This window comes from Momordica charantia (genome assembly GCF_013281855.1).
Source record: "Momordica charantia cultivar OHB3-1 chromosome 1 unlocalized genomic scaffold, Mcharantia_2.0 BLBB01000001.1, whole genome shotgun sequence".
Taxonomy (NCBI): Eukaryota; Viridiplantae; Streptophyta; class Magnoliopsida; order Cucurbitales; family Cucurbitaceae; genus Momordica; species Momordica charantia.
The window spans coordinates 10,882,998-10,895,634 of record NW_028275157.1 but is presented as its reverse complement, the minus strand read 5'-3'; the positions used below and the strand labels follow the sequence as shown (position 1 = coordinate 10,895,634).

The 12,637-nt window shown below is 29.7% G+C and overlaps 1 protein-coding gene across 1 annotated transcript; it reads right to left on the bottom strand.

The window, feature by feature from the left end:
• Positions 1-10,498: 10,498 nt before the first annotated feature.
• On the bottom strand, positions 10,499-11,630 carry LOC111020010 (DTW domain-containing protein). The gene has a single exon (XM_022296547.2). The coding sequence runs from the start codon at positions 11,359-11,361 to the stop codon at positions 10,573-10,575; it is 789 nt and encodes a 262-aa protein (XP_022152239.1). The 5' UTR covers positions 11,362-11,630; the 3' UTR covers positions 10,499-10,572.
• Positions 11,631-12,637: the final 1,007 nt, after the last annotated feature.

The window sequence follows — 12,637 nt, the reverse complement described above, 5'->3', positions numbered from 1 at the left end:
AGTGCCATGTACTCCTAATTATTTTAAATCTTATTCAACGTGATGTGTATATGTTCGTGCTATTACTTGACGAGATAACTAGCTCGTTTTAGATCCTATTCATTATAGGCTTTACTTTGAATTTATTTCATAATTAGGTTGCTATTTTTTTCTTATCCCTAATGTATGTTGTGTTTCTTATATTGTTTGTATGCTTTAGTTATATATTATTGTTTTTTTTTTCCTGTTAGTGAAATTTTTTACAGATCTTTTTATTTCTTTTGTGCTTTGATCTCAAGTTGTGAATCTATTTTCTCTCCTTGTTAGGTATCCTTTATTTACATATATATATATATACATACATATATATGTATATATTTATTGTAAAACGAATCATAAAACTATGAAAGATGAGTTATATGTTAATGAATCCACACTAATATATTACAATTGAAGCTTGAATTATTCATTGTGTTAACCATCAATGGGTTAAAAGAGGTCTTAAAAAAAGCTTGAAAAGGAAAGAAATGAATAACTTAAAAGACTTAAAGCAAAGTTTAATGGTTAAAACATAGTTTTTTTTTTTGTCAAAATGTTCAAATCTTTGTACTCATTTACGTGTTCTTACTATTTCTTTTTCTTTTTTTGAAGAAAAATAATTGTGAATTCACGAGAAATAAATATAGAGCCAACATGAGGATAACTCTAGTTTAGACATCTATTTTCTGACTAAAAAATCATGAGTTCGTATCCCTGCCACAGATGGTATACTTAAAAAAAGGAACATAGTTTTCATTTTTCTATAAAGTGGGCCATTATGAGAGTGAATGCTTGAGACCTAAAGCTTGGCTTGAAAATAAAAGGTAATTACCTAAGGCTTTTGGAATCAAATTTAGCCAAAGCTTCTTATGGTATTTTAGTTTATTAATTATAGTTCAACTATTCGATATTTCCAACCTAATATGGTGGGATTCTTTACGATCTAAAAAAATTCAAATGAGAAAATTTAATCTTGCAAAATCTTAAAACTCATATTTTTTTTTAATATCTTTGATCTTATTAATTAGAAGTCAATAAACTTGTATAAAGCATTTGTTGCTATATCCCGATTGCATAATCAAAAGATGTGTAGACACGTTTTTAAATACTCATGGTCGATTAAGAGAGGAAAAAAAAAGGTAAATTACAAAATTGAAAGTTTTTGTTATTCAACGACATAGTGAGAGGAGATTCAAACATTTTGAAACAAATAGATGTTTTAACTAGTTGAGTTATAATTGCACAATTAAGATTTATCCCTATTTTATATTTAATCTTTTTTTAATACCAATTTATATATTTAATCTTAAATCTTGATTTTTTAAAAATATAATCTAATATTTTTTATTTGAATTGGGTTTTATCTTAATCGTAACCAATTTTAGACCTTCATTTATTTTACCAAATAAATTTTTCTCAATTTCAATATATGATTCAAACTAGAAAATAAAAGTGCTCAAGAAGATAAATATTCGAAAGGATAAGATAAACTAGACTTATTTCTATTTATCGGAAAATTAAAAAAATAAATAAATAAACGTAGATTATAGCTTTTATGGTTAATTAATAATTTGCATCAATGAGTTTTTATCATTACGATACATTATTATATGGGTTAATTTTTTGTCCATTATGATGCATTATTATGGAATAATTTATACTATATATCATGAGTTTAATTTGAATAATAATAATAATAATCCTTTGCAAAATAATAATAATAATAATAATAATAATAATAATTGTTGTTTGTAGTTCAAATTATCATTATTATTATTGTTATAAAGTTATTATTAAATGATGTATTTATTATATTGCATATTATATAGTGTTTAGGTTGGAAATGAAAAAACTGAAAAGTGTTGCAATTATATTGTATACACAATTGTCATATAGTTGAAGTTATGGATGGATTAGTTATTAATTGTATGGTTTCCGCTTAAATCACTATCTAAAAACTTGTGATTTAAAACGAACAACGGTCTCATTTGATTGGTTCTAAAAAAAATTATTTCAAATAAGTCTTGACTTTTTCGATGATAGAAGACCTACTCAATAATATATGTATAATTCGTTTCTTTACATTTGATTGCATTGTTCATTTGACTCAATTTGACTATAAACGACTCATTTACTGCTATTGACATATAGAAAAATGCATCGTATCTTATCCTTAAAATCTATTATGTTTAGGATAATGTGTTTGAGCTACAAATTTTATGAAGTAGTCCTTTGCAATTATATTTAGAGCCTTCCACTATATAATAAAAATAAATATAATATGTATTTTTAGTATAACAGAAAATTTGAAATTTAACAAAAATAGCATAATCTTTATCAAATTCATTAGTATAAAATATACTAAGAAAAAATGACATTTATTTTATATTTGAAATTTTGAAAATTTGTGATCTTTTTTAAAATATATATTAAATTTATACTATGTACTAAAATTTCTCAAGATACATTCATACAATTCATTAAGAGGATTATAATTATATGATTTTTAAAAGAAGTGCAATCTAGCAATACTTATTCTATCGAATTTTTAAGAAAAAGTCTCTACTTAAACTGATTTGTTAATTTTAAAAAATCAAACTTTCAGCGTTTTTGTTGGGTATATATGACTTAGCCAGTTGAGTTATTGTTAGATTTTGACAAAATAATGGACAAAAATCATTCGAATTGAAATACTTTGAACTTGACATACTAACGGTAATTAACTGAACGGTATTTATTTTGAAAGATTGTTTTGTGTAATTGGGGTTAGAGAGAAATCTATATGATTGTAATAATTTTTGACACAATGAATTTTTTTTAGTGGGTTGTAGTTTTTTCTCAGTTTTCCATGTTGATTCTTATATATATTATTTCAGATTTTGTAATTTTTTTTCTAATTTGTCTCACCCTGAAATTTTAGAATTTAAAGATTATAAATATAAAAATTCAACATAGATTTTTATAATTTCCAGCTGCACTTCTACCTATTAACCTTTTTTCTTTTCTCTCCATATAAGATATATTTTTCGAAGGGAAAAAGGCATCAATCTAGTGTTGATCTTTGATTAGAATTTTAATTCAATTAAATAGTAATTCATATTTATTTCTAGTTTAAGACTCATAATTCTAAAGATCGACTCATTTAAAACTTTTCTATAGTACAATACGTGTAGAATAAGATTCAAACTCACAATTTTTTAAGTAAAAAGCAAGTATCTTAATTCGTTAAACTATTTTTTAGGTTATTTAATTTTAAATCAATATGAAATTGAATTGCATTACTTTATAAAATAAAATATTGCCACCTTAATGGCTCCAAAATGAGGCAATTTGGAAAATGAAAGCATGTGGCAGGTATGGCCCATGGAGTGAAGTAAGAATGACAATCCAAGATTTGACCATTTTGGTCATTTCCAAATTATTGGATTGCACTAAAGTACATTCTAGCATTCAGAGGCAGCCTTTTGAATTTATCATTTTCCCAAATTGGACAAATAATACTATTTTATCCTTTTAGATTATTAATTGGCCTCTTCTTAAATATTATAAAAAGAAAAACTAATTATTGCTATATAATTATTCCAAACCTACTTTCTAAAATATTATACTTTTAATTCAGGTTGTCTCATTTTGGAGCCATTAAGGTGGCAATGTTTTATTTTATAAAGTATTGTAATGCAATTCCATATTGATTTAAAATGTAATCCATGAAAAACAATTGGAAAGCAACATTAGCATAGTTAAGATATCTATTTTCGACCAAAACATCGTGAGTTTGAATTCCAACCCTCACTGATTGTACTAAGAAAAAAGAAAAAAGAAACTTAAAACAAGTTAGTAAATCTAAAGATTATGAGTCTTAAACTAGAAATAATAGGATTATTGTTTGAGAGATGATCTCGTATGAGTAGCAAAAAAATCATCTCTCATGCTAATGCAATATCATCGACCTTTTGCCACGTTTAAAAATAAACTATTTTAGAAATTAGTTTCGAAATAGTTATTTGTTTAAACCTCTTAAAAAAAGTTCTTATTAATTTGGGTTTTTTCACTTTTAAAAAAAGAGAAGTGATGTCAAAGGAGAAAAGAGAAAAAAAAAAAAAGAAAGAAAGAAAGAGAGAATCGATCTATATATTTCCCAAACTTTAGCCTAGTGTTGTTCTAATCTTGTGATTCTTTTTTCGTCATTTCCTTTAATTTTTTTTTAATTCTAGCTTAAGTAATTTATCATAATTTAATATAGATGGCATGAAATTATTTGTTCATATTTTTTTTTCAAATTATCTTTTTCAAACAAAGCATTTCTTTTATGAATTAATAATTTTTTAGTTGTTTCCCTATCTAAATCTTGACGTGGCATGAATTTATTCATATTTTGTCAAATCACCCTTTCAAACAAAGTATTTTTTATGTCTTAATAATTCTTTAGTTGTTTTCTTATTTTAATCTTGTATTCACTATCAAGGTCTCAAACAAACAAATAAGTTTAAACAATTTTTGGTGATATTAGAGTAAAATATGTCGACATAATAGACCTATCCATGAAGTGATGAAGAATCTTTTCAAAGGAGAGTGTTTTTTTTTTTTTTGAAAAAGCAATTTTACTTTAATGCATTGAGTTAAATTTAATTGTAAACTTTCAAGCTATAAGATTTCTCAAGAATCATGAAAAATACTCAAACATAAACAGGTAAAAAAAATAAAAAAAATAAAAAAAAACCTCAAACTCATAATAATAAAATATTGAAGCTAAGAAAAACATGACCAAGAAAGTCAACTCTCACTTTATCCCATTACAGGATACTCATACCTAATCACAAATCTTTAAAATAAAAAAAAAAATAAAAAACTAATTAAGAATTTGATTTTACCATTTATTCAAGTTTAGAATTCAATTTGATAAAACTGGGAAGTTTAAGATTGATTTCTCTCCCCTAATTCTGTTAGCTAACAACGGTATTGTCGACATAGTTCAATTAGTTAAGGATATTACTTTTTTTGTTTAGTATAACATGTGGAGATGGGGATCGAACTCACAACCTTTTGATTAGAGGTATATACTAATTACCGTTAAACTTTGGCAGCTAAAGATATTACTTACCCATATAAATGTAGAGATTTGAATCTCCACACCCTGTATTATTCATAATATATATGCATAGAATTATTGATCGTGGTAAAAAAAATAATAATAATAAGAAAAAAACCTAAATCAAAATTTTGGAATTTTTTTTTTAAAATGCCTCTAAAATTTGATTCAAGAATGTAATTTGAGATTAGAAGTACTAATTAAAGAGAGGCAACCAATGGAGCTTTTGATAAAGACATTCCAACAAGATTCAATCCCTCCTACTAAAAAATGGAGCTTCTCCTTCTCCCTCTAAACAAACACAATTTAATTGGTCTCCAAGCAAATTCCATGGCTACCATTGCCTTTGGAGCTGAACTTGTTTTTGTTTTATACACAATTCAAATATTTGAGGGATAAATCATCCTAATAAGTTTCTCTCCATGAGGACATGACATGATATTCATTTCCCCCTTGATTGCAATCCTAAAGCATTGGTAATTGTTATTTTGCGTGAAAAATAATCTAGTCTCAAAGTGGGTTAATTACGAGAGTATTTTGAAGTGTTTAGCAAAACGTGCAAGGGAATACTAAGTTCCGATATGGGGCTTTGTCGATTACAATCTGATGTTCAAGTCAGTAGATTTCGATGGTATCTTAAGACGAGCTATAAAATCATGCATATATCTAAGTGTGAAACCATAGACCCAGATTAGGCCGACTTAGATAATATGCTTTAGTTCTCAAGTCGTTGTAGGACGAGGATGGCAAGGGTTGTCACTTTGGTGTTGTCAAGTAGACCTCGTCCAGGATATGGACGAGGTCTGAAGTGATAAACTTTGCCCTTCTTCTAAGGGTGGTAGGGTGGTCCCACATCTATAGGACTCTCTTTCTCTCTAATTTTTGGTTAAATGTGTCTTATTTTTATACTTATGGTATACAAATAAATGGTAATGAATCCAAAAATAACATTTTCATGTTTGAAGTGTTTTCGAAATTAGAATTTGAAATTTTAAGATGCACTGCATTAAAAAGATCAAAATTATATTATTTCATGTTATAAACTCAATTTATTTTTATCAAAATTAAAACATGTAAAATATAATATATTATAAACTATATAACGTTGTAAAATAATAATTATACAAAATTCCTACAAAATTTTAATAAATTAATTAATATTATTTTAGATTAAACTAAATATTTAATTGGTAACCACTGCTAGATTACCAATATATTACTAAACACATGTTGAACAATTTTTTAAAGTATATATCTAAAAACGTTAAAAATAAAAAATACAACTCTGTCTTTTATTCAATCACTTGTTTTTCCAAACGACAAACACACACTTAATTTTTTTAATTGAAAACTAAAAGTAAATTCGTAATTAGCTCTATTAACTTTATGCACACATTTATAAGTTGTATTTGATACACATAAATAATGGAAATTTCGATGGTAACTTCAAATTCTAAATAGTTACACATATAGTGCTTAAAAAAAGGGTAATTGCCTATGAGATATTAGGCGAAATATACTTTTGAAATTAATTTCTATTTTGTCTCTCAAGTTTTAAGAGAGACATTTTTAATCTCTTAAATTTAGAAAATAATTCTAAATAATCGTTTTACTTGACCTCTAACGTGTCTTAAATTACTACCTGCACTTTACTAATTTGACAAAATATATTAATTTAATAATATATATATTTTTTTATGATTGGACTTTTTTTTTGGCAAATTATCTCATTTCCTTTCCCTTTTCTTCTTTTTCCGTTCTTTCGTTGAAGTTCACTTCTTGCTGTCGGCTCCCGTCTCCATCTTCACTAGCTATCACTATCGTCGCCTGCCAACCTCCGACGGCCTTTGCACGCCGCTGCCAAAATCTTCTTCTATTACGAAATGAATGAAGGAGGGAGCTTTAAATTTTGTTAGTTTTGACTCATAAAATGCATAATACATATTAAATACATATATGTAACATAAAAAATTCGAATATTTTTAATTTGAAATTTTATTTTTATATAAAACTTTTTTTAATTTAAAGATTAAAAAGAAATAGTAAACAAAAGTTATCTAAAAAAGAAAGAATAAGAAATAAAAATAGTTAGTCAATGTAATTCTATTTCTCTGTATTGAAAAAGAAGAAACGAGAAATAAGAAACATTAACGTTATCTAACAGGATCAACCGTTCGAGAAATATTTTTTTTTTCCTTTTTGACAAGAGTGATGAAAGTGGGGTCTAGTGATGATTATAACATGTCAAGCCAAGGGTTGCTTTCTTCCTCGTGGGGTTGGCCCCATCCTATCCAAGATTGACCATGCCATTTTTTGTTCAATAAATCTCTTGTGTTTGGAAGCCTCAAGCAATTGTCCTTTTCCCCCACAATTCTCAAACGTCAACTTTTCTTTATGGTGGGACACATCCCTTGAGAGGCCTTCTAAAATGATCTTTGATCCATTATTTTTTGAGGTAATTCTTCAAAAATAATTATGAACTAATTTATTATTCTCGTGCCTCTACCTTATTAGAAGAGGGTTGGAGAGCAACCACATGCTGTGTAATACAAAAAATCGCATTTCAAGTTCGTCTCCACGTAGACTTAAAGTTTCTTAATTAGTTTGTGATTTATTCAAGTGATGCAATTGATTTTAGGTGATAAAAATATTGGTGGTTTTTGAAATATAACTTTGGTTCACTGAAAATTAATTATTATAAAAGACTAACCTTGTTGCTACTGTTTAATTAACCACAAATTAATCATACACAATATCAAAGAATGCTTGATACACACTTAACGCAACATATTGCAAACTAGGCTAAACTCCTATTCAATATTTCTTTTAGTTGTTTAGGAGATTAGGCTAACTATAACATAGGTTTATGAACGGCCATTGGAATCCTAAGTAAAACAAACAACCAATTCTTGTTTAATGGGTAAGAGGTTGTATGTTAAAGAGTTTTGTTTTAGTACTTTTATGTCGTAAGCTACTTCCTATTTTAACTTGACGAAATTTATTTTACCCTAACCTTTTTAGTATTAGGCTAAAACTAGTCAGATTACTTCAAATTCAAGAATAAGTTTAAAAGTCAAATCAGGCAAAGCTAATCAATGGAGCGCTCAACACTCTGCTCCCTCGACAATTGTATTTATTTTAGAAATTTAGGCTATGACATCCACATAAGGTTCAAATTGAAATTTACCTCATCATAGAAAGAAAAAAAAAAACATTAGAACAATAAGAAAGCTTTGTCTAATGCACTCAAATGCTTAAATTAGAACTCAAGTAGGGGTAAACGTATATAGAGTAGAAAGAATAAGAAAGTATGAATCTCAAGTGTGAGAGTCATGAATCTTCACAAGGAATTGTGTAGGGAAATCTAGCTTATTTGATTAGGGTTGCCTAGCTACTTCCTTATATCTAGAGATGGAGAGGGTTTTAGTGGGAGGTCTCCACTCGCTTGTGCGTCCAGAGAGAGGTATGTCGTGCCAAGGGTTTGCGGGGACCATCAACATCCTCTATTTCCCAACTTTGTGCAAGACTTGGCGGCGTTCTGAGTGGTCCTCTAGAGGCGCGATTTAGGTATAGGGTATTAGCGCTATGTCTACTGGCTATCCTTTGTACGAGATTCGTAGGAGCGCTCGATCCTGTTTTCAGTATGCTTGAATCCTTTTCAGTGCGCCGCTCGACCATGACGAGTTGGTTTCCATTCTGACCTTTGTGGCTTAGCGATAACATTACATGAAGAAAAATTAAAGGATATTGTTTGCTAATAATAGTCATCGTTAAAATTATTTAGGATTATTATCCATTGAGTAAGGGTCTTACTACCTCATATAACTTATTTGCCCAAGATAAAGTGAAAATTTGAAACCTTTATATGCACACGTGCCGCCTTGCACTACTTCATGCATGGTTGACATATGAACCGCATCATTTATGGTGGGTCATATAAATTTAACGATCAAATAGACGATAAATATTGTATTGGCCTTAAATACTCTTTAGATGCTATGTTTAAAAAATAATTTTTGTGTTTTGATAAATAAAAATTAAATTTGTTTTATAGAAAATTTGTTGAGCATAGTAGTTTTTTTATAGTAATTTTAAATACAGCAAAAAGAAAATTTTGTTTTTTTTTTTTCAAAAGAGAATTGGAGGACAAGTTTGTCAAAAGATTTTGAGTGCAAGATATCATTTGCATGCAAATACTAAAAGTCTCTTTTGAAAGTTTTCTTCTTTCTAGGGAGAGTCCCCACAAACAAGCTTTTGTCTCCACTTTCCTATGTTGGTCCATTCAAGTAAACTATTTCGCTTTAGTGAATGAGTTTATCTTCAAATAGCCCTAAAGAATGGTATTGGTGGTAAAAGTTTGGAATGTTTGTAGATTTTCTCTAAGTTTGGAGTTCAAAAGTTTAACCCACTAGTTCTAATTAAGATTAGCGGGCACAAGCTCTGTTAAGATATGTTCTAGGCATGTCACGTAGACCATCCGTTCAAGAAACGTTTCTGAGTCTTAGCTTGGTCACGTAAAAAAACGAAATAGGACTGGCCAAATCATATGATCGCTGATCTAAAAGATACACAAGCTCGACTCCAACTAGAAATATGAGATACCACTAGCGAAAAGTTAGAGCTCCTGTATAAAAATGTAGAATCCCATCTTTCTAAAGGTATACAATCTATATGCAATTATTAATACTATTTAAAAAGTTTATTTCATTAAAAAATGACCTAGATTTATTTTTTGTTTTGACCCAAACTACTTTAATATATTACAAATACGTTATAATCAAGTTGGAATGTATTAGAGTTTAGTGCACAGTAAATATTAAAGAAAAATAGGTGGACTCTTCGGTGTAAGGAAAACAGTTTGATAATGTTTTGATTTATTGTTTACAATTTTGTAGAAAAAATACATAAATGAAAGAAGTGTTTTGGTAACTATTCATCTTTAAGAAACATTTGTAAAATTGTATATAAATTTTGGAAATAGCACAATTAAATTTTTTCTTGTTTAGTTTTCTATTTTAAGTTTTTTTTCCTAAACATAAATACATTATTTTAGCATTCTCCACTAATAAAATGTATAATAAATACTAAAAAATAAATAAAACATAAAAATTTTCAATATCTAATTAAAAATATATTTGATTTTTTTAATTTAAAATATTATAACCAAAAATTCCTTTATTTTAATAATAAACAGAAAAATATAAATAAATAGTTACTATTTTTATTTATTACGAAAAAAGAAAAAACAAGAAGCATTATCCAACAATATACGATATTTATTACGAAAAAAGAAAAAATAAGAAGCACAAATGTTATCCAACAATATACGATAAAATAATTTATGAGATTTAATCAAATAAATATCGAAGCAATAGAATATGTAAAGTGTGGTTAGGGTCAAATGAGATGAAATTCATAATTTAACCTTAGAAAAAATGATAGGAACAATATAAGTATATTAATATTCATGCAATTTCATTCTCCTTGTTCTTCTTCTTGTTCTTGCTGTTCTTCAATTTGGGCCTAGGGTTCATGGGCTTCACGTAGCCGGCCTGAAACCTAACCATTTCCCTCAAAACTCCGATCAATCTCCTCTCAATCTCCGCCCCGTTCGATTCCACCGCTCCCAAACACCGCGCCACCGCCTCCATCGTGCTCACGCAGCCGCCGTGCGGCTCCTTCCTCAGAATCAGCTCCGAATCGTAGATGCTTCCGCCGTCCACATTATCGTCGGAATCCAGGCAAACTCTCGTCGCGAACTTCGACAGGAACTCCTCGCTCGACCGCACCATCTCCTTCGCGTGCTTCCACGTTCCGTCGAACGCGATGAGGACCAGATCGGAATCTCCGCGCCGGATCGGAGACGAGGAGTCGAGGCTCGATATGTCGACGGCTGGAGAGGCGGCGGACGGCGGGAAGAGGTAGACGGCGGGAGGCGACTGGTCGAGGAGTTCGGAGAGGCCTGGCCGGAGGCGGCGGCCGACGATGGTGGTGGCGTTGAGGAGGCACTTCCCGAGGACTGGTGTGGTGGAGAGCTTGTGGCGAGCCTCGTGAGGATGCTGGAGGATAATGATTTTGGTTCTGGTTGCGATTGGTGGAGACGGTAAGAATTTGCAGAGGCATACTGGTTCCGGCCTGGAGCAATTAGGGCAAATTGACCGCCGCGGCGGCGCTGAGGAGGAGGAGGAATTACCGCCGCCGCCTCCGCCTCCGCCTCCGCCGGAGTTGTTGTCGTGATGGTTCATCGGCTCCATGCGGCGTGGTGTTTTGAGGAAACGATGTCGCGTCTTGCTTCCACGAGTGCCACCGTTGTTAGAGTAAGATATGGTTTAGATTCTTATTTGTTTAAATTGATTTGGTTGTAGGTTCGAATTAATTTTCTTAAAACCAAATCATTTTAATTGTTTTTTCTTAATTAAATAAATAACAGACAGTGTCTATTTTTTATTTTTAGTAAATTGATTAAGTTTTGGGTGATTGATGAAATTGAAAAATATATAATAAAAAAATAGAAACTTAATCCTCACTCTATATTTGCCATGTAAAAAGATTTGGAAACATATGTATAGGTCAATGATTTATAGATTTCATCAAGAGATGTTCTATAAAATCATAGTATCATTGATGTACACTTGGAGATACCAACATAAACTTATGATTAATTTATTTACACATATCAAAATATTATAACCATGATTGCAATGTTTCTTTAGTAACATTTCATTGCACGATCAAAATACTATAACCATGATAACAATCTTTGCTTAGTAGATTTCACTGCACGATCAAAATACTATAACCATGATAATAATCTTTGCTTAGTAGATTTCACTGCACGATCAAAATATAATAATCATGACCCTTACATTTGTTTTACATATTTACAACTATCTCCAATTAAGAGGTTGTGAGTTCAATCTTCGTCTAAAATTGAGTGCAAAAATGATATATAAACTTAGTATTATCTTGCTAATTCATTTAATATTGCTGCTTGAACAATAAAGCATAAAACAAATGATAAACTACCATAGTTACACCTAGGCTTATGCACCAATCGAGAAATTTCACCTGAAACACCCAGTGATAGATCCTTCAACCAGATTCCTTCCTTTTTTGTTTCTACCACCATTTTTACTAGTTCGTGGCTACACGACTTCCCTCTCATTTGCAAAGCAAGAATGAAAGTGAGGAAAATTAGCGAGACAATGGAAGAATTTCCCAAAGTATGAGTCTTACCTCTAGACAATCAATATTTTGCCTCTAGACAATCAATATTTTGCAGAACTAACATTGTGTGCATTCAACCAAAGTTTGTTTCTACTTCCACTGAGCTACAAACTTTCACAAACAATGACTTCAACCATATCTACATTAATGATGCATGAGATCATATGCATTAAGGTACACGAAACTTCGCCCTCATAAATTCAGAAAATAGCCCATATTTCACTTCTTCTTTGATTTGTAATTTCAAATTTAAATTTGTTTAGTAATATACTTTAGTTACCAACAAAATATTTATTTCAATTT

Excerpts from the sequence above, each read along its gene's own strand:
- LOC111020010 (XM_022296547.2), bottom strand. The coding sequence starts at position 11,361 with ATGGAGCCGATGAACCATCACGACAACAACTCCGGCGGAGGCGGAGGC.